The sequence below is a fragment of the Trichechus manatus genome, unplaced genomic scaffold (assembly GCF_000243295.1).
Source record: "Trichechus manatus latirostris isolate Lorelei unplaced genomic scaffold, TriManLat1.0 scaffold00009, whole genome shotgun sequence".
NCBI classification, from domain to species: domain Eukaryota; kingdom Metazoa; phylum Chordata; class Mammalia; order Sirenia; family Trichechidae; genus Trichechus; species Trichechus manatus.
In genome coordinates this window covers 13998028-14025559 of record NW_004443945.1, presented here as the reverse complement: position 1 = coordinate 14025559, position 27532 = coordinate 13998028, and the positions used below count along the sequence as shown (strand labels likewise).

The window sequence follows — 27532 nt, the reverse complement described above, 5'->3', positions numbered from 1 at the left end:
AGTTTAAATTTGCTGAGTCCAGAAATGTTTTCAGGCCTGTAAAAATCGGTGGGGAAAAAAATAGAAATTACATCATGTCACTGAGGATGATTATAAGAAGTAGCTAAAATCCGTGAATAGGCACAGCTTTCATAAGATACATGTTATAATGAAAACATTTTGAAATCATAGTTGTATACATTTTTATCTTAAATCAACAGTGAAAAGTGACAACTATGATTGAAATATGTAAATTTTAAATGTAGTTTTTGTTTTTAATTTTTTAAGGAAAACAGAACACAGAGGGAATCTAAAAGACATTAAAAATTATAAGGATTGAGAAAATAAATGATTAGAAACCATGAACACTGAGTCATAAACAGAAAGATACATAAAGTAGTAAGTTTAAAATTTTCCTTAGAGTAACTTTCTTCAAACTGTTTCATGAGGGAGGGGTCTATTACTCAATGATTTGGCAGAGAACTTACAAACTCAAAAAATAGTAAAGGATTAATCTATAGATAGATTTAAGAAGAGTTTAAATAAATTAATGGATATTCGATTAAGAAAGGAATGCTTCTAATTCCTTTAATGATCTAGCCTTCATAAATTTGTCACATTTTAAGGAAAATAATGTTCTCCCAAAAATGTCATTTTCTCTCCAAACTGCCCTTTGATGTTACCTTTAGATATAAATTACCGGGCTGGATCCCAGGTCTGTTGGTGCAATCACTCATGAAATGTATGTTCTCACAGTCTAGGACAGCTTTGAGATAATAGCTGAATAGGCAGTTAAATAAGGGTCAGTCACGTAGGACAGTTTTATTCCAACGCATCCAGGACTTATCCTGTCTCTGACATCGTCTTATACTAGTTTCCTCACCTTCACTTCATTCCATTTACATTAGTTTTATAAATTTTCTTTACTATCAAACTTGCTCTTGCCCCAGGGTATTGGCACTTGCTCTTCTCACAGCTTAGAACACTCTTCCTCCATGTGGCTCAGCTCATTGTCTCCTCTTCAGAGAGGACTTCTTTCACCATACTATTTAAACTTTCAAACTTTCCAGTCCCTCCCTATCATACTATCCTATCATATTTTCAGATCACATATCACTATCTGAAATTATTTGTTTATTGTTTTTCCCTACCACTAGAATGAAAACAGGGGCATTCTCTGTCTTGTTCTCTATTGTACCTCTAACTCTGAGTACAGTGCCCACTAGATGGTAGATACAAAGTGAATATATTTTAAATGAATGGCCAAATCCCAGGGGTAGTGCATGTAAAAAAGGAGCAAATGATCAAAGAAAGAGAGAAAACTTTTTTTTTTAAGAAATAAAACTCTAACATTGTGGAATTTTACACATTAACAAACTATTGGAAGAGGAATGTTGGATATTATAGGCTCCCTGGTGCTCCTTAAGTCAACCTAAGTAGCAGTGACCTACTCTGTACCACTAAGCACTGCTTCCTGCCATGGGAGCCACGACTTCAGAATCATAAACATAGTTTCATTATTAAAGCTATAATCAAGGCAGATATTTTTGACTAAACATACTTTGTTTATAATTTATGAGTATTCCTCCCTAGCTCTGGATGTTAATTTTGTGGCATGCAAACACACAAACACACTCTAATACATTTAGATACTATACTAATACATAATGGTAATGTAATGCATTTATATACAGAACCTACAGTAATGTTGCAAATACTAAACTTTGAATTTTTGTCATCTCCAGAAATCAAAGACTTAGTATCAGAAAATTAGTTTTTACATATTCTTCAAGAGAGAGATGTTTTATCTTAATTAGGTTTTCTTGACATTAGAGTTGGTAATTGGAATTTTAAACTATAAACCAACACAAAGTTTTTATGCAGCCATATTTATATTTTAAATGCTGATATTTGCCAGTAAGTTAATCAAAAGGGACTGTATCTCATCATTTTTGTATCCCCATATTTGTGATAGTAGGTGCCCGATAAATATTTGTTGAATAAATGATCACTACTTGATTGGCCTAAAATTTTAGACAATTTTGCATTAAAGTGAAATAAACTTATTAAATAGTAACTTTAGGATAATAATAATTTCAAGGTCCATATTTTAGGAAAGGAATAATATTTAATATAGAAAAAATGTTAAATGAGAGGAACTTTAGAGGAGCAAGGGCTTTTTTCCCCCCTTGCAAGGAATATGCCAAAATTCAAAGAATGGCACTTTAAGATCCAGACATCTGCATAGTGGTGCAGTTGCACTGGTGCAATCAAGTATGAGTTGTAATGGTGATAGGGTATTTGGTTAGCTCTTGGCACCTGAGGTATAGGGTAAATGACTCTTCTATAGTAACTTAGGCAAATGACAGCAAAGCAGAAATTCAAGCCCAGGTTCGTTTGTATACAAAGCACTTCTCTGTTTTATCCTAGTTGTTGCTATTAAAGAAGAACAAAAACAGACAAGCTGGAAAATATCAGTTTGAGATATTATAGAAGCATGTACACCGTGACTTTTTCTTCCCCTTTGGCCTATTTATGCCTCACTTCTTCTTAAGACTGTGAGGGATATACTTCATTGAGTTTTCTTTTGTTTAATTTCACACTGGCGTTTTCCTCTCTTAAATACTTGGAGAAAATATACATAAATTAGTAAAATTAACATGTAATCTTAGGCTTTCAGCAGATTTTACTCAAGGATAGGAAAAAAATTTTCAGGGTGAAGAAGAAATTGAACTAGAGATAAGAGCTCACCTCAGCAGGGTAGTTTTCTAATTCTTATCCTTTAAATGATACATAAGGGTATGTCTAAATGTTTCTTGATTTTTATTATTTTCTTTTATTACTATAGTTGTGTCATATACTCATATATTATCAGAACCAAATTAAAGCAGAAATGATGACTTTTCAATATTGAGTCAAAAGTTGTTGATATGTAAATAATTCTTCCCATCCCTGCAAAGCAAGCTGTTTCACATTCTCCCAGGGTTATGGGGGCCAGCTGGGTAGCCAGCTTCCAGAATCTTCACTCCCTACACCTACCTCCTACCACACACCAGTAATTATGAAAAAATCCAGTGTCTTTTCTATAATTACTCCCATTTGCAGTATTAGTCTTGCAGTAGATTGTTGACCAGCTTCCATGCTTCAGTGACTCATAGATTACTTTCTGAGCATATTGTCTAGAAAACTGATGATAATTTTTCTATTTTTCAAATGAATGCAAGAAAATCTTTCCTTTATTATTGGAATACAGGTTTGTATCAAGGTCCCTGGGTGGCACAAACGATTAAGCACTCGACTTCTAGCCGATAGGTTGGTGGTTCAAACCCACCCAGAGGCACCTCGGAAGACAGGCCTGACAATCTGCTTCCAAAAGGTCACAGCCTTGAAAACCCTGTGGATCACAGTTCTATTCTGACACGCATGGGGCCACCATGAGTTGAAATTGACTTGATGGCAACTAACAAGATTTATATCAAAGTATGAAACTGAGAAAAATGAAATTGTTTTTAATTCAAAGCTAATGAAAATAGCAATCTCTATTAGAAAATTTAACCATTATTAGAAAAATCTTATTAGGTTTTTCATAAAATGAGAGAGTTTATTTTAAAGGGCCACTTGGCAATGGGTGATGTAATTTTTGCCATTTTTCTAAAAATTTCCTACTTGTCTAATTTCTTTTTGAAGGCAAGAGTAGAGTAAATTAGAGATGAATGCTTTTGGAAATGTTTTCCTTACGTTGTATGGCTGCCTTAAAGCATATTTTCATTGCGAGGTGGCATATTCTTTTAAAATGAGCCCACTAATTTTTCTTGCCTGCTTTTTCTTTCCTATAACATGCAAACTCATGCCTTCTTTGACAGCTGAGATAAGTCTGATTTTGTATAGTTGCGTTAAAGGTGGCCCTGAATAGTAAAACACATTCAAAACCATGGTAGATGAAAATTTTTCAGTCCTAAAAATATGTCCCATAAATGGTATAATTTAATTATACCCCAGATGTTTCACCTAAAATTCCTTTTCTGTCTTTTCCTTTTTGCTCTGTCCTCACTTTTTATCGATCCATCGGCTGACAGTGTCTTTACATCCAAAATGCAAAGCAGACAAATGGGCATCTCAGGGAAGAACATGACTAAAAGCACCAGCATCAGTGGAGACATGTGCTCACTAGAGAAGAACGATGGCAGCCAGTCTGACACTGCGGTGGGCGCCTTGGGCACTGGCAGCAAAAAGCGGCGCTCTAGCATTGGGGCCAAAATGGTAGCTATTGTTGGTCTCTCACGGAAAAGTCGCAGCGCTTCTCAACTCAGCCAAACGGGTAGGAATCTTTATGCTACTTTTGACTTCATATTTGTGCTGTCATTAAAATACATATTCTTTTCTCTTACTTATTTTATTGCAGTAATGTGTGGATGATAACATGTTCCAGAGGGAAAGGGGTGTTTTAAACAAGTGAATCTTTCTGAAACATAAAAAGGGCTTTATTTTCTAGTGATGACTGCACCTGCTTCAAAGTGAACCCTGGCCGCTATTTTTGTTTGAAATGTGTATGTCTTTTCTCCTTAGGGAGGAGTTAGGCTGTGGTGCCCCTGATTCTCAGTTGCTGGTACTTTGTAAAGACCCTCTGATCTGTGGGATATTTGCTTTTCTTTAGGTAACGTTCTTTGTAAATTTCAGTTATTTTCCTCAAGTTGGAACCAGGCAAATTAATTTTTCATTCTTAGCAAGTGACCGTGATGAAGATGACACTTCATGTTTTGTACAAATAATACAGCTCATTTATTGCTGACAACCTAACTTCCTTTTCAGTTTGTAAGCAACATTTACCAGTAATATCAATTTTCTCACAGCAGTTTTTATTTCCCTGTTAAAACTTCAAGCAGCAATATTCTCTAGCAGCAAGGATGGAGGAATTTTCTGCTGACAGTGAAGATATTCAGAGCTTTGCTACTTTAGAATTCAGTTTCTAAATCACATCTGCAAAAATAAATTACATACAACACTCCTACTCAGAAAAGCCACTGTTAGCAATTAAGAAATTTGTGAGTCAAAGCAATGTCTTTTTTCAAATGCATGTTGATAATTAAACATTAAATCCCTGGAATCTTGGAAATAATAGCATATCTTCTACTTAGCAAACAAGCAAAAGCATATAATATGGTGTTTCTTTTACAGCAAATAAATTATAGGCAACTGGGTTAAATCTAATTTATGCTTGAATGCTAGAGTTCTTGTACACAGAAGTCAAGACATAAATCTACAACCCAAAAGAATTTAAGAGTACACTAATTCCTGGACCCGGCCAATCGATTTTTCAAACTGTAACAGTGATCTTGGAATTTCAGTCTTATAATATTATATTATCGATGTTATTCTTTATATCCTGGTTGTAACTCACTATATTTAATGTGATTATTGTTGTAGGAATTTTTCATTTGGTGCTTTAAAATGCTGTTTTGTATTTTTAACATAGAAACTAGATTTCATTTATGGACATAAGAATCATATTTAAATTATGTTCTTTAACATTGCTGAAATTTATACTTAGTTGTGCCAATATGATAGATGTTGGCCTTTTGAAATAGAATTTTATATTTTTGTGTTTCTCTAGCTGTTAGAACTGTATTTATTGCGTTTTCTCTTTAACATTTTCAAGCATTAACAACCTAAAAACAGACATTAATGAGACTACAGGTTAGAGAACATGTGCTATTAAGCTAAATAATCAATTCCATTCAGTTTTCTTTAATAACTATTGCACTTATCATGTGACAGGCACATAGAGAACAAAGATGAGTGAGAAATAATTTAGAACTCTGAGTTGCTTGCTGTCTAGCAGGAGAAAAATATGTAAATAGAAAGCTTCAATGTCATATGTCAGAGGTAAAGCTAGAATTACATAGAATTCTGGCTGCTCAAAGTAAGGCCGCTTGGCCCAGCATAGAATTCTAGTAGTTGATTCCTGAGAATGATACCTGATCTGAGGCCCTAAAGAAGATTAACTGCTAACCAGGTAAAGGTGATTGAAAACCTGATGCAAATAGAAACCAACATGAACAGAGGCATGGAGGCATGGCATGTACAGAAATAATAAGCAATTACATGGAATTTTAACATAAAATGTTGAAGAGAATGTGGCTAAAGATAAGTAAAGATCAGGTCATGGACAGTCGTTTAGATCACATTCTAGTGGGGCTGCAATAAGGAAGTAAACATAGCTAGTAAAGAGCATTTTAGGGCTAATTAGCAAAGTAGTATAATAGTTCAGACAAGAGATAAGATCCTATACTAAGTCGTTTGTAATAAAGATAGAGAGGGGTAATAAAGATTCAGGAAATTTCTAAAGAGCAAAATTAGGACAACGTAGTAACTGGCTAGGGTTCCTGGGTGGCACAGACGGTTTGTGATCAATTGCTAACCAAAGGTTGGTGGTTCAAAATCTACCCAGCGGCACCATGGAAAAAAGGCTTGGTGATCTGCTTCCATAAGGATTACAGTCAAGAAAACCCTGTGGAGAAGTTCTGCCCTGCAACACATGGAGTTGCCATGAGTTGGAATCTGCATCGGGTTTAATTTTTTTTGTTGTAGTGACTGATTGTATGTGAGCTAGTGAAGAAGAGAGAATTCTAAGATTTACTCCCATATTTCTGACTTGTAGCACTAAGCTGATAGTAGTGTCACCAATGAAAGTATAAAAGAAGCTGTAGGTTGGTAGAAGAGGGAGAGTGGTGATTCCTTCAATTTAAGACATTTTGAATTTGAGATGTTTGTGGAATATTCCAGGTGAAAATATCAAGAACATATTTAAATAAACACTGCTGAAGATAGTGCCAGACCAAGGACATAAATCTGGGAGTTACAAAATTTAGGTGATACTTAAAGCCATGAACACAGCTGTGGTTGCCCAAGACCACTACAGGTAGAAGAGCATTAGGCCCAGACAGTACTCTGGGAAAGATTCACATTTTAGATGTAGGCAGAGGAAGAGGAGCCTATGAAGTAGACCAGGAAGGAATGATCATGAAGAAAGGACAAAACCTACTAGAAAGTAGTGTCGCAGAAGAGTATAAAAGATTTCAAGAAGAGAATGGTCAATGTTTCTCAATGATTATTTTCATGTCTTTATAGTTTTAGCATAAATATCCCATATATCTTTCTTTGAAAACATTTTTGTTACAAAATTATAGATCTGTTGATGATAACTGAGACTCTGTAACAACATAGACTTGGTTTTTATGTATGAGTAGTTATAAATTTTTCTTTTCAAAAGTATGATGGCTGATTTAAGAACTATAGTCTTGTTCTTTGTTATATCGTATAACCCCTTCCTATATATACCGTGAGCCCTGGTAACACAGTAGTTAAGAGCTCAGCTGTTAACCAAAAAGCCGGTAGTTCAAATCCACCAGCCATTCCTTGAAAACCATATGGGACAGTTCTACTCTGTTCTATAGGGTCACTATGAGTCGAAATCAACTCAGTGGCAAAGGGTTTATACGTAGCATAGCAGAAAACAAAGCATTGCTCTTTGTTGTTGTGTTCATTTGTAGTGACATTATGACGATTAAGATATTAATCATTTTTTAAATATGCATATATTTCTAATGCCTACCCACCTAAAAGCTTTGACCTACTGACAGTGGGATTCAGAATATCTCTCATTTTAAAGCCTGAGTTTAACTATGGGATTGTTTTACAATTACTAGACTCCAAATTTTCAATGGGCTTCTAAATTGTATATTTGTGTGTATATGTGTGTGTGTTTCAAGTATGATTTTTATGTTTTCTCTTCTTAAGAAAAAATGCAGTCACAGGCTCCCACAGTATTTAAAACTAAAATCTTCAAATTTAATAATCTAAACTACTCAATCATATGATAACCTTATCTAAAGTAATGAAGTAGTTTTATGATGTTGGATCTTATGATAGCTCCTTTGTTTAGACATAAATATATAGGATGTATTGAGAACCTGACCTAAAACCAAGAAATACCATGTATATTTTCAACTAGTATGTTTGTATTTTCAAACATTACTTTAGTATTCTCTTGATTTTCCTGGATTCTGTATAGAGATCTATGTGTAATTAAGTTACATAGTTATCAGTTAATGAATGATACACTATAATGTTTTCAATTTAGTAAGATGGTATTTATCATTTATAAAAATAAATATCATTGTACCACTATGGATTTCAATATCAGACAAGACTACTTCCCTGCTTTGTGAACAATAGAAAACTCAGTAAAATGGGATCTTCCTAAAGAATAGTGAAATGATTCTGGATAATATAAGTGATCATATGTAAACAATAATCGGCAAAGGGAAAATCAGTTATAGATGTATGTTGACCAATACACACAGCAACTAAATCATAGCTCTCTTCCTCTGCCCTGCTGTTTTATCGACTCCTTTGCCTGTTAATTGGAAACTCACCTTTAAAGTCACCATTTAAAAAGAATAAAATATGATTTGGTAGGCATCATAAACTAGTAGAAATCATATAGAAGGAGTAAGGAGATTTGTATTGTATTTCTTACCCTAGGTTATGTAGGTTATTAAGTATGGCTTCTTTTAAAACCTACCCAACTTATCTAAATCATAGCATGTTCTTCTGACAATGGAATTAACATTTCTGTCCTAACAGATTTTTTATAAAGATAATATTTAAAAATATATGAGAAAGTACTTTGAAAACTTAAAGTCACTTTGTACATGTAAGACATCAATAGCCAATTCAGCCTCATGGGGAAATCAAAGGTTCTATTTTAGACCTGTTGATTATAAGATGCCTTTTAGACATATAAATGAAGTTGTTATATGGTCAGTTAGATATATGAATATTGAGCTCAGAAGGTCAAGGCTAAGGATATGATTTGAGAGTAATCAGCAGGTTGTGTTTAAAGCCATGGAATTGGATGAGACTACTTAGGGTAAATTGAACAAGTTGAATCAAGAAGAGAAATAAGACTAGCCTGGGACACTACAACATTTAGAGGTCAGGAAGAGGAAGAGAATCTATTAAAGGAGACTTAAGAGAGAGCAGCCATTACAAGAAGAAGAAGGTGGTATTTTGGAAACCAACAAAAGAAAGTATTTTAAGAATGAGGACATGATCAACTGTGTCAGGTGCTTCTGAGAAGTCAAGAAAAATGAAGACTGAGAATTTACCATTGGATTTAGCAAGATGGAAGAATTTGGTAAACCTTGACAAACCTTACAGTGGTAGACAAAGCCTGCTTGGAACAGGTTAAAGAAAATGGGAGGTGAAGTAGAGTCAGGGAGAATAACTACAAGAGTAAGAATTAAAAACAAAAAGCCAAAACCATTGCCATCAAGTCCATTCTGGCTCATGGCAACCTCATGTGTTATGCAGTAGAACTGCTCCATGGAGTTTTCTTGGCTGTAATCTTTACAGAAGCAGACCACCAGGCCTTTCTTCCACAGCATTGCTGGGTGGGTTTGAACTGCCAACTTTTTGGTTAGTAGCCAAGCCACAAACCATTTGTGCCACCTAGGGGACTTAAGAATAAGAATAGGAACACCTAATACTTCTTGAGAACTTACTGTGTTCTAAGTGTTATTTTAAGCACCTTACGTGTAGATCATTTAAACCTTAAAACACCATTACATAACAGGATTACGTAACAGGGATTAATTACTGTTATCCCCATTTTGCAGATGAGGAAACCAAAGTATACAGAGATGGAATAGTTTCCCCAAGTTTCCCCAGTTAGTAAAGGTAGAAGTTGAGATTTGATTCCAGGCAGTCTAGGTCCGGAGTCTTCACTCTCAACTATTCTGTTATAGTCTAGACCAGCATTGTGGAATAGAACTTACTGTGATGATGACATGTTCTGCAGTTGTGCTATCCAGTATAGTAGCCAGTATACAATTGTGGCTATTGAACACTTGGAATACAGCTAGTGCAACAAAAGAACGGAGTGTTAAATTTTATTTAATTTATAATTAAATTTAAATATAGCCATACATGATTAATGGCTGCTATGTTGTACAGTGCAGATAAAAATCAACTCTTTCTAAGATTTTTGACCAAAAAAAAGAAAGGAAGAAATAAATAGCATCATAGCTTAGTGGAGACAGAGTCAAGGAAGAGTGTATTTGTTTTGTTTTATTGGAAGATAAAGCATGAGAAAGGGGGCATTCTGGGGAACAACTGAGTAGGTAAGAGAGCACTGGATCCACAGCTTAAGTGGCGATTAGTTATTATGACCCATGGTCATTCAGGAATCTAGGCTCTTTTTATTTTGTAATAGTTTCTGAGCTCACATAGTACTTTACATTTCTTCTTATTATAATACTTAGTAACTGTTATCATTTATTTATTTGTCACTTTCCTGGCTGGAGTGTCTGGGTGGTGCAAACAGTTAATGCATTTGGCTGCTAACCTAAAGGTTGGAAGTTCAAGTCCATTCAGAGATGCCTCAGAAGAAAGGTACTTCCAGTCTACTTCTGAAAAATCAGCCATTGAAAACGCTGTGAAACACAGTTCTAACTCTGACACACGTAGGGTCACCATGAGTCACAATCAACTCAATGGCAACTGGTTTTTTTAACTCCTGGCTAGACTTTCTTTTCTTATTTTAGGTATTCTTCTCTGTATCTGGGATAGTATCAAATGTATTGATCTTCAATGCAGAGCACATGTACTCCATGGAGTGCATGATTCAGTCCCCTGGGGAATGGAAAGAAAATAGAACTTTTCTTTTTTTAATTTAAAAGGCAAAAAAGATTTTAAGTTTCATTAATATGTAATATATGGTTTCACCCTGGTGTTCTCAGTTGGTCTGGGTGTTAATTTTCACAATTTACATTATTTAACCAAAGACACATTTATTGTTTTTGTCAGTTGCCCCTCAGTCAGCTTCAACTCATGGCGACCTTATGTATAACAACAAAATGTTGCTCAGTCCTGAACCATCTTCATGATCTTTGATATGTTGAGTCCACCGTTGGAGCCACTGTGTCAATCCATCTTATTAAGGGTTTCCCTCTTTTTCACTGACCCTCTACCTTACCAAACATGATGTCCTTTTCTAGGGATTGGTCTTTACTGATGATATGTTGAAAGTAAGCAAGACGAAGTTTCAGCATCCTCACTTCCTAAGAAGCATTCTGATTTTATTTCTTATAAAACTGATTTGTTTGTTCTTCTAGCCATCCATGGTATAATCATTATTCTTTGCCAACACCACAGTTTAAATGCATCAAATTTCTTCTTCTGTCTTCTTTTTACATTGTCTCACTTTCACATTCAGCTGTGTAGATCATAATACATTATGAATAACATTACAAAGAATGAGAATTCCAGAACACTAAATTGTGCTCAGGTGGAATCTGTACATGGATCAAGAGGCAATAGTTCCAACAAAACAAGGGGATACTGCTTGGTTCAAAACTGGAAAAGGTTTGTGGCAGGGTTGTATCCTTTCACCATCCTTATTCAATCTGTATGCTGACCAAATAATCTGAGAAACTGGACTATCTCGAGAAGAACACAGCCTCAAGATTGGAGGAAGACTCATTAACAACCTGCGATATGTAGGTGACACAACCTTCCTTGCCGTAAACGAAGACAACTTGAAACACTAATGAAGGTAAAAGACTACAGCCTTTAGTATAAATTATACCTGAACATAAAGAAAATGAAAATCCTCACAACTGGACCAATAAGCAACATCATGAAAAACAGAGAGAAAATTGAAGTTGTCAAGGATTTCATTTTAGTTGGATCAACCGTCAATGCTCATGGAAGCAGCAGTCAAAAAATCTAATGACATATTGCACTGAGCAAATCTGCTGCAAAAGACCTCTTTAAACTTCTAAAAAGCAAAGATGTTGCTTTGATGACTAAGATGCAGCTGACCCAAGCCATGGGTTTTTCTGTTGCTTCATATGTGTATGAAAACTGAACAATGAAAAAGCACATACCAGTTCTTTAAAAGATTCAAGCTTTTTTTCTAATATAAAAGAATTTATCATAGTCACGGAAAAGCATAATTAGCGATAACATGAATTTATTTGTTCACTTAAATTTTCACAACTTGAGGTATATTCATTGTCACTCATATTTTATCCAGGAGAGAAATTGAGTCTCAGAAAGTTTCCTGGTATACAAACACAACTCCAAAGCTGGTACTCTTTTATGTGACCCAACTATTGCCAGCAGTATGTTGTTATAATTAGTTCTTTTCAAATCATTAGGGGAAAAAAACCTTCAAATTAAAAACTCCTCGGGGGAAGTGCTTTTAATTTAATATAGGTTTTATTTAATTTAATTTGATGTAATTTTAAGATGTAAATAGCCAAGAGGCATTGAACATGCTAGTAATTAGTAAAGACCTAGTAATGGTAAATAAACCGTGAAGACTTTAACTCTGAATGAAGAAATATATAACTAAAGAGCTGTCCTTTAATTTCATTAAAATTAAATGTGTTAAGGGCATTGAGCATCATAGTGTAAATGGAAAAACAATTTTTAAGGTAAAGACCACTTTTAATGAAATTTCCATATACTGTGAATAAGTAAGTATATGGAACTGCTAGGTACCTTTTGTTCAATTGAGATCTATTCCTGTTACCTACTAGGAAGACTTCCAAAGAGGCAGTTGCAATTATTTGTTGGAAATTTAATAAAGCCCTAGCTAAGCAGTATAAAATTCTAGTAGAAATAATGATAGCTGACTCTTCTGATGTATGGAAAAATGATGGGACTATTGGCTCCTTGTCCCCTTGGGCTTTGAAAGCTATTTTGTATTGCAGAGTTTGTAGAATGAAAAACACTAAGGCAGAATGTGTCTTTCTTCTTTGATTGGCTCTAGATGGGCAAATCTGTCTAACTTTTTATTCCAAGGTGAAGTTTTTTTTAAACTCATACTCGGTTATTACTATCTTATAACATTCCTTTTATTTTCCATGAGATTATGAGTTACTGAAGGGTCAAACCAGTTGCTGCTGAGTCCATTCCAACTCCTGGTGACCCTATGTGTGTCAGAGTAAAACTGTGCTCTTTAGGGTTTCCAATGACAGATTTTTAGAAGTGTATCGCCAGGCCTTTCTTCCAAGGGGCCTCTGGGTGGTCTCAAAGTTCCAACAATTTGGGTAGCAGCTGAACACATCAACCATTTACACTACCCAGAGACTCCTACTAGAGGGTAGAACTAATTTCAACAAATATTTATTGAACTTTTATGCGACAGACATTGTGGTATATGCTAAAGATACTACTTGGGATCCTTCTCATTTGGTATATATGTTCCAGTAGGAGAGACAGCTTAACAAATAAGTAATAATTGGTCAAAATTACAAAGCTTGCTTTGAAAGATAAGTTCTCATTCTCATTGATATGAGAGTGTGTTTAACGGAATACTAACCTAGTCTGTTGGCTGAAATTCATCTTCCTATCTACTAAGCTCTTACTAGATATTTTACACATAATAGGGTTTCAACAAAATGTTGCATGTTGTGTACACTGCCTTCTGTGTTTGTGTTTGGTTTGTCTGGCAATATATGCCATAGACTGCTTCTATGAAAATGGGGCGTGAATCTCCTTGTGGAGTCAGTGTTTTGTTTTGTTTTCATTTAAAAACAATTAAAATCCAAATGACTTTTGAAAGTGGTTTAACTTCAACTGTATGGGATTTGAATTTGTATACTATGTATACTATACAGGGAGAGACGATAGATTCTAGTCTAATCTAGAAGTATACTTGAGATTGAAATATTGGGAAAGTGGATCTGGTAAATTTCTACTAGGCATTAAAGTTTTGCACTGACATAAGAATGCAATTTCTTTTAGTCCATGAAGTGTTCGGGGGCTTGTTTTTGTTTTGGGTATGTGAGGAATTCATTGCCTTTTACTTGAAGCGTCATGATTCAGGCTTACAAGTGAGAGTGGGGCAAGAGCTAATACAGAAGTATGAGATAAGGTGGGGAAATATTCTGGTGAGGAAATCGATAGTGAGGTAGCATATAATGAAGAAGTTTTTGAAAGGTGTAGAGATAGGAAAATACTATCAGCAAATCACAGAGAGCCTGAAGGGGGTGTGCTCGTAACTGAGCACATTTCAACTTCAACACTTTTCAACCAAAGGAAATATAGTGGCCAAAGGTAGAGGAACAGTATCCATTAGCCTCCTATCATATCCTTTCCAGTCCCACTGACCTTTGAAATATCTCAATTTCTTATCCCCTTTCATCTTCCTCCTCTCTCTGCCAGCAGTGATTTTATCCTGGGATTACAGCTGTCTGTCAAAGGAAAGACGACATGGCCAAAGGTTTCTGACTTATCAACCAGACTGATTTCTTCTTCATTTAACCAGTCAGTTACGAAACTGTCACATTGGAAACCACAATTTGATAAAGTTCTGCTTCAATATGTTAAAATAGATTTCTAAAGAAAAAAATACAAAGACTGTTTAAGAGCCTTATTCATTTGACTTATTTAATTTAGAAAGCTTTTCCCAAAAAATAAGAACAATGAAAATACCTATGTTTTAAAAACAAAATAGTAAATATGATAAACAATGAGATGGCATACCATATAACTGACAGATAAATTTATAATGTTTGAAAGTTCACTTCTTATGTCTAACTGAAATGGAAATCTGACATTCTTTTCCTTCCTCAAGGAAGTTTAATATTTTCTCTTTCAAATCATACAGCATAATGACTGGTTTTAAAGTTATGTAGGGTCCTGTCTTTAAATCAGGTTCTAGAACTTAATCCTACTTATAGTCAGATCTTTTATGTTTAATATTTTATAGTGATGAAAACTAAGTGGTTTGCATCCTTTGTATATTTGAATAGAATAATCTTTCATATATTTAGATATGAATTAGCCTTCTTATTTCTGAGTTAGGGGGCAGTGGTGGTTCTGTGGTAGAATTCTCCCCTTCCACATGTGACCAGGATTTGATTACCAGTCAATGCACCTCAAGTGCAGCCACCACTTATCAGTGGAGGCTTATATGTTGTTATGATGAGCTGACAGACTAGGAAGAAAGGTCTGGTGATGTACTTCCAAAAAATCAGCTAATGAAAACCCTATGGATCACAACCATCCCATCCTGTTGTGCATGGGGTCACCATGAATTGTGGGCTGACTTGATGGCAGGTAACAACAACAACAACATTTCTGAGTTACACAGTCTCAACTTGAGTAAAATTTCCTCACAGATTTCATATACTGGATTATTTCTCTTTTTATCCTTTCCTGGATGTGTATTGGTTTTGAATTTATCTTACGTGTAGAAACTTAAACTGGGAAAAATTATAAACACTTCATATAAAGATACTCATTTTTTCTGATCTTTTCGTTAAATATTCATGTATGTCAGTAAAATCTTATCTTTTTGTCTTTTTCTTCATTTTGTATAAGAGAACTATATACATTCATTTAGCTTTAATCAGCTTTATTTTTTTTTTTTGTCTTATATGGTTGCTTAATCAGTCTTTCTTTATCTGTTCTTGGTGTAATTTGCTTTTTGTTCTTAAATAGCCCACATTAAGTTTAATTCCATTTTCAGTGAAACATTTTAATATGCCAAGGTCAATTAACATTCCATTAAATTCAAATATTGCTTAAAATTTTAAATAGATATCAAGATTATTAAAAACACTAAACACTTATTTTTTAAATGTATTTTAAGTTAAAAATACTCATTCAGTGTGATTCATTGTGATTCTAATAAGGAAGCGTGTTGTGCAAGGGACTATGAATGACGAAAAAAATTATACAAATCATAGCTCTACCCTCAAAAAGTTTAAAATCTATTAAGGAAGATACACTAGATAATAAATGTATCAGTGGCACAAAATACTGTAAATTTCAAAAAGATCAGTTCTGACTGGAATAGAATTTTGTACAGCTTCTTAGAAGGTTTGCAATTTGAGCCAAACGGAAGACTAAATAGCATTTCAGTGAAATGAGCTAGGAGTTCATGTCAAGCATAGCGAACTCACTAGTAGAGGGAGAGGGCCAGAAAACATAGAGCATGTTTCAGAGAAAGATCCACTTTCTACTTTAACTAAAGTATTGGTTTTCACACTTTTTTTCTAAGCAGCTGGAACTCTTTTTAACCTTTGGAAGAGTAGGAAGGTACAGTCTGTAAAGGAGTTCAGAAAGGAGAGAAAACCTGGCATGCTGCAGGAACTAAACTATGTTCAGTGTTCCTGAAGCATAGTGTCAAGAGATAAGGTTGAGATAAAAGGCTGGAGAGTTGGGCAGATCATGAAATATCAAAAAGTCATGTTTAGGAAGCTGGACTTTATCCTAAAACTATTGACAGTTGTACCAAAGAGGGAAAGACTAGAGGCAGGAAAAAGCTGCTGGAGAGTTCTGCAATGATTCTTCAAGAGATAGTAGTGGCCTGGACTACCAGCTAGTGTTGGGGAAGGAGAGATGTGGATGGATTTGACAGAGAAAATCAGTAGATTAAAAGGGAGGGGAAAGGGAGGAAACAGAACTGATTTCTGAGATTCTGGGCTGAGCAACTGGGTACACAAGTGTTTTTGCTATTTATTGAAATGGGGAAAACAGAGGAGAAACAATGAGAACTATGAGATTGCTTTGATGAGTACAAATAGGTATTAATACTTTCTGTGTGCCAGACACTGTGCTAAATGTTTCATATGATTATCTTCAACACAGTATTTAATTGGATTGTCAATAAATATTAGGTTTTAAGATTTTAAGATGTGAAGAGATTTAGATCATCAGGGCTTAAGGAGGAAATAAGTGGTAGAAATTAGAGATAGCAGATACAGAGAGGCACTGAGGAGAGCTCTAGTTCAGGGGCTGGCAAACTATGAACCAGAGGCCAAATTTGGCCTGCCAGCTTTTTTTTTTTTCCCAGTGCATAAAGATTTATCAGAACACAGTGAAGTTCATTCATTTATGTTTTATCTGTGGGTACTTTTCATGCAGCAATCGCAAAGCTGAGTAGTTGCCACTGAGACCATATGATCCTCAAAGCCTAAAATATTTATCATGTGTCCCTTTACAGGCAAAGTTTGTCCATCTCTGCTCTAGTTTGATGCAGGTGGGGATCCAAATACAGTTTTCTTCTTCAAGATGAGAGAACTCTTTATATGTTCAGACAGAGTTGTTGTTAGGTGCCGTTGTGTCGGTTCCAACTCATAGCGACCCTGTGTACTACAAAACGAAACACTGCCCGGTCCTGCGCCACTCTCACAATCGTTATGCTTGAGCCCATTTTTGCAGTCACTGTGTTAGTCCATCTCGTTGAAGGTCTTCCTCTTTTTTGCTGACCCTCTACTTTACCAAGCATGATGTCCTTCTCCAGAGACTGATCCCTCCTGACAACATGTCCAAAGTATGTGAGACGTAGTCTCGCCCTCCTTGCTTCTAAGGAGCATTCTGGTTGTACTTCTTCCAAGACAGATTTGTTCATTCTTTTGGCAGTCCATGATATATTCAATATTCTTTGCCAGCACCACAATTCAAAGGCGTCAGTTCTTCTTTGGTCTTCCTTATTCACTGTCCAGCTTCCGCATGCCTATGACGTGACTGAAAATACCATGGCTTGGGTAGGGTGCACCTGAGTCTTAAAGGTGACAGCTTTGCTTTTCAACACTTTAAAAAGGTCTTTTGCAGCAGATTTGTCCAATGCAATGCATCTTTTGATTTCTTGACTGCTGTTTCCATAGGTATTGATTGTGGATCCAAGTAAAATGAAATCCTTGACAACTTCAGTCTTTTCTCCATTTATCATGATGTTGCTTAGTGGTCAAGTTGTGAGAATTTTTGTTTTCTTTGTGTTGAGGTGTAATCCATACTGAAGGCTGTGGTCTTTAATCTTCATCAGTAAATGCTTGAAGTCCTCTTCACTTTCAGCAAGCAAGGTTGTGTCATCTGCATATTGCAGGGTGTTAATGAGTCGTCCTCCAATCCTGATGTCCCGTTCTTCTTCATATAGTCCAGCTTCTCGGATATATTTGCTCAGCATACGGATTGAATAGGTGCGGTGAAAGGATGCAACCCTGATGCACACCTTTCTTGACTTTAAACCATGCAGTATCCCCTTGTCCTATCCGAACAACTGCCTCTTGATCTATGTACAGGTTCCTCATGAGCACAATTCAGTGTTCTGGAATTCCCGTTCTTCGCAATGTTATCCATAATTTATTATGATGCACACAGTTGAATGCCTTTGCATAGTCAGTAAAACACAGGTAAACATCTTTCTGGTATTCTCTGCTTTCAGCCAGGATCCATTTGACATCAGCAATGATATCCCCGGTTCCATGTCCTCTTCTGGATCAGGCCTGAATTTCTGGACATAGAGGGAAAAGAGTAATTGAAGATGTAGGAGAGGAAAAGATTAAGTGTGGGAATGGATTCCCAAACATTGTATTGGATAATTTTAAAATCTTAATATGTAAGAAAGGACTTTAAATGTCAGTTAGTCCAGCTAGCCTTCTGCTAATGTTTAATTTTAAGTTCTTTCTTAGTTTTAAAAAGAGTTCTCTACTCTAGCTAAGCTGATGACATCAAGATCATACAGTAAACACACTTCGCTCCACTGTTGTGAGAGAGTAGGGTTTTCCATTAAAATATCCTTGAAATCTTACTAGTGTCCATACATTTGCTGTTGAGCTCATTTTTTTAAACTCATTTTGTACATAAAATGACAGCATTCCTGTTTACTACTTCTACTTTTGGTTCATTGAACAATGTTTCCTCTCATTTGTGGTCTTCTTGTTTTATTTTTTGATTAATATTGTGTTAAGTATTCAAGGTTGTAAAGCAGGTTCAGGCAGTCCCCAGGTCACCTACGAACATCTGACTTAACATACAACCTGTAGTTATGAACCAACCCCCATAAAGCCTATTATATTAAAAATTCGAGGTGCATATACAGTGATTCATAATAACGAACGGGTGCTACTTTTTGATGCACATCAAAACATTTGTTATTACTGTATTATTATGTTAAAGATGTTTTAGTGTATCTGGAAGTGTTTCTTTAATGTTTTTTATGCATGTAAAGGTACACTATATACTATATGGAAACCCTCGTGGCGTAGTGGTTAAGTGCTACGGCTGCTAACCAAAAGGTCGGCAGTTCAAATCTAGCAGGTGCTCCTTGGAAACTCTGTGGGGCAGTACTACTCTGTCCTATAGGGTTGCTAAGAGTTGGAATCAACTCGACAGCAATGGGTTTGGTTTTTTTTTTTTTTGGATATACTACATACTGAAACAAACATTCGACTAACTGAACATTAGATAGGAACTGTACCTAACATACAAATTAGACTTAAAAGCAGATTTCGGAATGGAACTCATTCATAATCCAGGGACTGCCTGTATAACAAACTTAATGATTGTATGTTTAAAAAAAAAAAAAAATTCCTTGGGATGAGGGTTCATTATCATTTCTCCACTTTATCCAGAGTACTATTGGAAGACCCTAGTTTCTTAGCCTATACCTAGAATTACTCTTTCTGGGTTTTGGTATTCTTCAAGGAAAATAATCCTAGCATAGCAGTTGGCTATGCATCTTCCTGATGTGTTCAGTTTGGGAACTGTTGCTTTTGTGGATCATTGTAGGTTAACCTTGACTGCTATTATTTATTTTAATGAACATCATATTGTTGGGGAAATAATATTCAGTATTTTTATTATAAATTTGGTCCTGAGAGTTTCTCTAATGGTATAAAACAGACTGTTTTATACAGAAGAAAAAGGTGCAATCTATTGAAATCTTCTCTGCCCTTTTTTGATTCTTTAAAAGTTGAATCTGATTCTTAAAACTTAGAGTCTTGTGGTCTAGGGATAGTGGGTAACACCAAAGGAACATTTTAGCCATTACTAAAGAAGTTTGGGAAAAGGTAATAGAAGTGAAACTTAAACTAGGCCCTTGGGCTAGCTGATAATAAGTTTCCTGAAATCTTTTGTGGAGATGGGGGTTAAATGGCAGGTTGAAAGATTCTGGGCTTAAAACGGCATGTAGGAACAAAAAATAACAAATGAAACACTCAGAAGCTATGCTATTATATGGTTTTCTTGATACCTATTTATTTACTGTCATATTCCTTGGGGGAAAAATACTTTTTTCTTAAGCCAAATGAAACAGAGACAGGAGAAATAATGGACATTTATTGGCACTCCAGCGATGTTATGGGTACTTTGTGGAGAATTTTTCTAATTCACTAAATCTTTTAATGCCCTTATCCATTCTTTGAAGTAGGGATTTTTATGCCGGCTTTACATTTTTTATATGAGGAAAGAAACAATAGAAGGAAGCATAGTAGTAAGAATAGGGAGTAGGATGGAAAACAATAAATGCTTTTCAGCAAATCCTACTAAAAATTTTGAAGCAAGTGAATTTTCCTTATTACTCTCTACTGCCTGTTCTTTTCGAATAGGGCTCCTTTCCTTTCTCTAGCCGATCTCCTTTCACTGTTTTCAGAATCTTTCTCCTTTTTTTCTCTTAGGAAATAATTATCTCATTCCCATTAAGATACAAAATAGTTGGAAATGCTTATAAATCTTCGACAAGTATTTGCATTTTCTGAATTCAAAGTCTTAAGCCAAAATAGTGAAGCTATAATGGCATCAACAGGTAGAAAAAGAACTTTGGGAAGGCAGAGGGTCTTCCTGCATTTCCATAACTGTCCTATGAAAATTGTGTAACCTCTTTTCCATGCTGCAAGTACACCTTGAAAAGGCTGTTGTTTTTGTGAAACCAAAAGATGTGTTACCTGCTAAAATCTAATTGTTTTAGCGTAATGACTTTTCAAAAACTGTGAAGTTGCAGTAATAAACACAGCAACTTCTCTATTCACATTATGGGAATTTGCATTTCCCAAACTACATTAAACTTATTATTCATAAAGATGAAATTTGAAGACCAGAGATACAAGGAAAAAGAACAAATACAGAAAAGCGCATCATCGTGAGTCACATAAAGCTTTCACACCTTGGAGGAGTTGCTTCTCTAAAGATTGTAAAAATATCAACAGTTTAAGTATCAGTAAGCAGGCCCAGTGATCTCTGTAGATCCAGACTGAGACACAGTTTCTAGAAGGGCCAGTCACTGTTGTCTTCTTTTACCCTTCTTTCCCCCAAAGAGCCAAAGAACTGAGCAAAGCTACATACTCCTTTTTGTCCTACAACAAGCAGAAAGACCATGTCTGCATTCCAAAACCACGCATCTCTCCCTGTCTTGCACTGACCACTGGCAATATGTGCTCCCTCACTTCTGGCTTCTTGGCTAGTTACTGTTTCATGGCCTTACCTATAGCTCCAGATCCTCAGTTCTGGCTTCTTTTCCCCTCTTCAGGTCTAACCTCATTCAAAGGACTAGGATAACGAGTGCATTCCCTAAGCATTTCTCTTCTGGTTGTAATAACATGCTAGACCAGGAATAATCTAGAAACATTTTCTTACTGGATTATAACCTTTATCACCTATCACCATTACTTCCACTACCAACATCACCATACTCCCTAATCTATTCCCACACACTAGTACTAGCCTGGCTTCAAATCATAATAGGTATGAGTCTCTTAAGCTTTAATCCTGGTACTTTAAGCTATTGGTTTATTTATTCTCTTCTTCCTGTGAAATTATAATAACTGTTTCCATAGTCACAGTAATAGTATATCTGTACCTACGGAAAGGCAAAGTAAGCCTTTACATAATGAAGAAAAGAAAAGATATATAAACACTATAGGATAATTTTCTTTCTAAAGAATAACTGAAACAAATTATAATTTAGTGACAACAATATTACTTCCACCAGGTGTTTTCAGTATCTCTGTAATTGAGGGAAATTATATATGCTTTTGATCTTATATCTGAAGGACATAAACAGTGCACAGTTTTATGTTCTCTTGTTTTATTAGAGGAGCCCTGGTGGCACAGTGGTTACTCGCTTGGCTGCTAACCGAAAGGTCAGCAATTCGAACCCACCAGCCACTCTAAGGGAGAAAGAAGTGATAGTCTGCTTCCGTTAAGATTACAGCCTTGGAAATCCTATAGGGCGATTCTGCCCTGTCCTATAGGGTCACTGTATCTCAGAATCAACTCGACGACAGTGGCTTTGGTTTTGGGATTTTATTATTAACAACCTTAACAAATATTAACTTAATGCAAGCAGTATGGTTATTTGACATACGTGAGAAATGTGACAAATTAGCAAGTGAATTTGATATCAAAATATATAAGGCCAATAGATATATGTACAGATCAGTTCTATAACATAGATTAATCAACTCTAATATGTTTAATAATAATTCACCATCATTATGATGAATAATAAAATATATTTTATCTTCATCTAAAGATAAACCGTACTTTTTAAAACTTGAATTATTTTTCTCACTTAGTGGAGTAAGACAGTTGGTAAGATCATTTCATGTATGTGAAACTGAAGCAAAAAATGTTAAATGACTTTCTCAAGGTCTCATAATGAAGCAATGAAAAAAACTAATTCACGGTTTAGTGATCTGATCATACTGCCTTTGTACTAGGAGAGTTTCCTTTTAAATTCATAGCTAAAGATCTGCGAGGGTAGGTCAAAAAGTATGCTACTAGGGTTCTACATGCACAGGTTTATTCCAAACAAAATGTGTTTAAACATGTCTCTGCGATCAGTGGATGGCTGTAGACAAGTTCTCTCAGTAATACACTTGTCTTAGTCTTGTTAGGGTTGCCTTCAAAAAAAAGGATCTTTTTTGTGCCGTGAAAAAAACGATTTTGAGGTCAGAGCTAATATCAAATTTTTAACTCAAGTGGACATCTTCCCAAATCATTGAAGCTTTGCAGCAAGTTTATGGGAATGCTGCCCCACATAAAGCAACAGTTTTTAGGTGGATCAAGCATTTTAAGGAAGGTCGGAAAGACCTCAGAGATGAGCTAAGAGAGGGAAGACTTCTCAGAAGGTTATGGTGAGTGATTTTTGGCATTCCAAAGGGGTAATCTTGATAGATTTTCTTGAAAGACACAGGACGATCACAGGGTCTTATTGTAAAGAAGCTTTAAGAAAATTGAAAACTACATTTGTGACAAAAGGCTAAGAAAGTTGTTCTGAGGAATTTTTTTCCATAACGACAACGCACTTTCTCATTCTTTGAGGGTACCAAGGGCTGTCTACGAGAATTTCATTGGGAAACCTTATCCTATCCACCCTACAACCCTGATCTTGCTGCTTCAGACTTCTTTTTGTTTCCAAATCTTAAAGAACATTTAAAAAGAACATGATTTGAGTCCCTCGAGGATGCCAAAACTGCCGTTTTGATGTGGTATTAATTGAAGAGCTCAGAATTCTTTGGGGAAGAGTTAGAGTGCCGCCTTCAGAAGTGTATAGACCTAGATGGAGGATATGTCAGAAACAATAGCTTCACATTTTGATATTTTTGTTTAATAAAGGTTTCTTTGATTTTGTAGCAATACTTTTTTTACTTACCCTTGTATTAGTAGCTATTTTCATAGGGAGTACATTGTTGTTGTTACATGCAATTAAGTCGATTCCTACTCATAGCAACCCTATAGGACAGAATAGAACTGCCCCATAGGGTTTCCAAGGAGTGGCTGGTGGATTCGAACTGCCGACCTTTTTTGGTTAGCAGCCGAGTTCTTAACCATTGCACCACCAGGGCACCAGAGTACATTAGGGATGGCAAATTTATATACTTTTATAATGCCTTTACTTTTTTTGGAACTAAGCTGGCTCTTCTTTGTTTAACAAGATCTCAAAAGTTTATGTTCAATTTCTAGCTTTTACATGCCAGTCAAGAGGAAGTGATACTGAAAAATCCCCAACATAAATTATAAAGGTGAAATTAAGGCAATAGCTTCAAATTAGTCACGTAAGCCAAGAAAGAACAATCTCCCACTGGATGCCTAAATATAAGGTAGTCTGCTGTTTTCAAATTATCATATAAGGAAAAAAAAAAAAAACAAGTAAACAGATTGTTACATTCTACAAACTCTACAGATATAGAGTATAAGTAGCATGACTGTTGTTGGCTGTATAACATTGTACTGTAATCTCCGAGAGCAGGGATCACCTTTATCATTTTACTATAAAATACTGGTTCAGTGTCTGTCACTAAATCAATATTTGCTAGTTATACAACTGTATCAGACAGATGAAAAATGAGATGTTTCTTAATAGTGTCTCCATAATGCATTTCTCTTTGGACTTTCTTTCTTGGTTCTAGACTTGACGGAAGATGTTAGAGCTACAGTTTGGAGACTCTAATGAGTCTACCATATGAAAACTAGGTGAGCTAGAGTCTGAGAGAGTAGTTTTCTATTGCTGCCATAACAAGTTACCGCATACTTAGAGGCTTAAAACAATACAAGTTTATTATCTTACACATTCTGTAAGGTCAGAAGTCCAGCCACAGTGTAACTTAGCTGGTTCTCTGCTTAAAGTCTCACAAGGCCAAAATCAAGGTGTGACTGTCAGGGCTACATTCCTTTCTGGAGGCACTGGGGAAGAATCTGCTTCCAACTCATTCGGGTTCTTGGAAGAAGTCCATTCCATGCAGTTCTGGGACTAAGGTCCTCATTTCTTGCTGGTTGTCAGTTGGGGGTAACCCTCAGCTTCTGTAGGCCACCTGCAGTATTTTTATATATTCCAGTATATATAGACATTTTAGTATATATTTTATATATTCCAGTATACCCTGTCTTTGTGTTGCATTGCAAATTTCTTTATATTCTCTCTCAAAATATATTTTAGAATCTTTATATGTCAGTATATGTAAATCTATTTCATTTTGTAAGATATCCTGTTAAATGGTTTTCTATTGCATCGATTTAACTTAATGCCCTATTGAAAGACCTTTAGGCTTTTTCTATACAATGATATAATGAGCATCTTTATACTGATCATAGCGTATGCATGATGTAACTTTAGGATAATTTCTAGAAGTAAAACAACTAGGTAAAAAAGGCATGCTGATTTCAAGTTTTGGTAAATATTGCAAATTGCCCTTTAAAAAGCATTGTATCATTTGCATTCCTGCCAGGAGAATATGAAAATGTTCATTTTGTCCTACTCTTGCCCATGCTAGTGTTAATTTTTTTCACCTTTGCCAATATGGTACAAATTTTCATGTTAATTTTATTCAACACTCAACAAAGACTTACTGAATGCATTCCTTAATTATTGGTGAGGTTATTCTCATGTGTTTATTGGTTTTTTAATCATGTTTTAACTTATTTTTTCTTATCAGTTACCTGTTCATATTCTTTGCACATTTTCCTGGTTCTGTGTCAGATTTAGTAAAGCCTTTTCCACTTGAATGCTAAATATTATATGTAAATTCTTAACTATATATTAATATGCATCATATATATTTTGTTTTCAATGTTGTATGAGGTTTTTATGAGTTTAGATTTTTTAATGCATCTGGGATTTATTTTGTAGATGCTCAAAAGTAGGGATCTAAATTTATTTTTTTTAATAAATAGTTGCACATTGAATAACACAAACTTTATCTATTGATCTAGATTTTGATCCTTAGTATATATTAAATTGCCCTTATTTTTACTGTTTCTGGATTTTTTATTGTTTCATTAATTTTATGAATTAAAACATTACCACACTCTTTTAACAACTACTCTAGTTTTATAATTCATTTAAAAATACTTCATTTAACTGGTAGGGCAAGACTACCCTTATCCTTCTTCAAAATTCCCTTGACTATTCTATCATATTTTCTTTTCTATGTAAACTGTAAAATTAAAATTGCATTTAATTTTCGATTAATTTGGGGAGAATTGGCATCTTTATAATATTGAGTATTTGATCCAGAATCATGGTATGTTTCTCCATTGATTCAGGCCTTCTTTTATGCCCTCCAGTAACATTTTATAATCTTCATCATGTATCTTCTGGCTATAACTTGGTAATTTTATTCCTAGGTATTCTGGTATCTAGAAACTGTTGATTTTAATATTTTTAAAATCTTCTATCAGGCAACGTTACCGAATTCTGATTAATTCTAATGCTTTTTTCTCATTAATAACTAGTTTTCTCTTTGGATGTTCTAATAAAGCATGAGACCTTTTGAATATAATAATTTCCTCTCTTCTTCCAAAAAGTACTTTCAAGATGCATCTGCTCAGATCTATCACAGATTAATTGGAACAGTGACCTGGGATGTGTTCAGATATGGTACTGCATTCATGTCACACTACTGTAAAAACTGGATCAATTCAATTCTTTGCTTTTTAAAAAAGGGAAAAAGAAAAGTTACATTTTTCCCTCCCAGCCCCAAATCTGCATTATATAAATCCTGTTGTCAAATAAGAAAGTAAAATTAAGTTCTCTTTTGCACTGTATCTTCTGTAGTTCTTTGAAGCCTAAAGTTTAATCTATGAATCATTTTTTCTAAGGTCATTGCACTATTTCATGTATGATGTGACATTGGGTCTTTTGCCAATCTAAAATCTATTTCCAGCTATCAATATTTTTCAAAGACACGAGAAAGTAAATTTTTTTAATGTAATAACAAAGTGACAGGCACAAGGGCAAACATAATCAGAAATAATATTTATTAAGGTCTTTTATGCCTGTAGCATTCTAAATTTTCTCGTTTAAGTATGTTACTAATTAAAAATAGACAATATCAGGCATCATAAAAATGAAAAACTTTTTCACTGAAAGCAGCATTTCCCAAAGTATATTCCACAGAAGAATTAGGTTATTAGATGCCAGTAGGTTTTAAGCAGAAAAATAAAAGAGTTTCATGGTCAAATAAGTATAGAAAATGTTGGTTAAACATTTTTAAACTGTGTATTTTTGTTTGTTTTTTTTAATTACAGGACTTTATAAGGTCTTTCGTTATATTTATATCCTTTGTGACTCTCTAAAAGAAATAATATGTGGCTTTTCCTTGACTCACTTTGACTAAGTAAGCCTTACCCTATGAAGCATATCATAGGATTAATACTCCTTTGAAAACTTTGGAAAACACCTAAACATCTTCAAATTTAAAGTGAAGCATATGTGTTTAAGGATGGATAGAATTAGAAGAAGTGGACCAAAATGTTGCCCTGATTAATCCAGACACTCTGAGAGACTACCTGTTATCATTGAAGGGTCATAGAAATAATTAGACTTTTCACAATTAATGATACGACCAAAAGAGACTTAAGTAAGTACCACTGGAAGGCCATTAGTCTAAACTGTCAACACTTTCTGTTGTTTCAAATTACATATTCCAAGCTTAACTTAACTCTACTTCTGAGTCCTTTAAAAATGCTACATTAAGGTAAAGTTTGAGGGGAAAGTTATGTCCAAAAACAACAGTTGGAAAAGTTCTGAAAATGTTATTGTAATTCTCACAAGCAATTTTTCTCTTAAAACCAATTTGATTTTAAAGAGTTTCATTATTGTTGTTTTTGAACCATAAGAGAAGAAAGGTATGACCCAGGATTTTATTCTAACAGCACATTATTACTAAATGTATGAAATTGCAATTGAAAAAAATATTTTTATTTTTTTTCATTAATCTTTAGGCAGCATTTGTCCAATATAATTCTTTTC

General features: G+C 34.9%; 1 protein-coding gene across 20 annotated transcripts in view; it reads left to right on the top strand.

Moving 5' to 3' along the window:
* Positions 1 to 27532, top strand: part of RIMS2 (regulating synaptic membrane exocytosis 2) — a 647068-nt gene that overhangs the window by 567855 nt on the left and 51681 nt on the right. For 5 of the 20 annotated variants that reach the window (XM_023726000.1, XM_023725998.1, XM_023725999.1 and 2 more), the window contains one exon: positions 4056 to 4297. The exons of the other annotated variants lie outside the window; for them this stretch is intronic. In XM_023726000.1, the coding sequence (XP_023581768.1) occupies positions 4056 to 4297 (242 nt within the window). The remainder of the gene's footprint in view (positions 1 to 4055; positions 4298 to 27532) is intronic. 20 annotated transcript variants of the gene reach the window in all.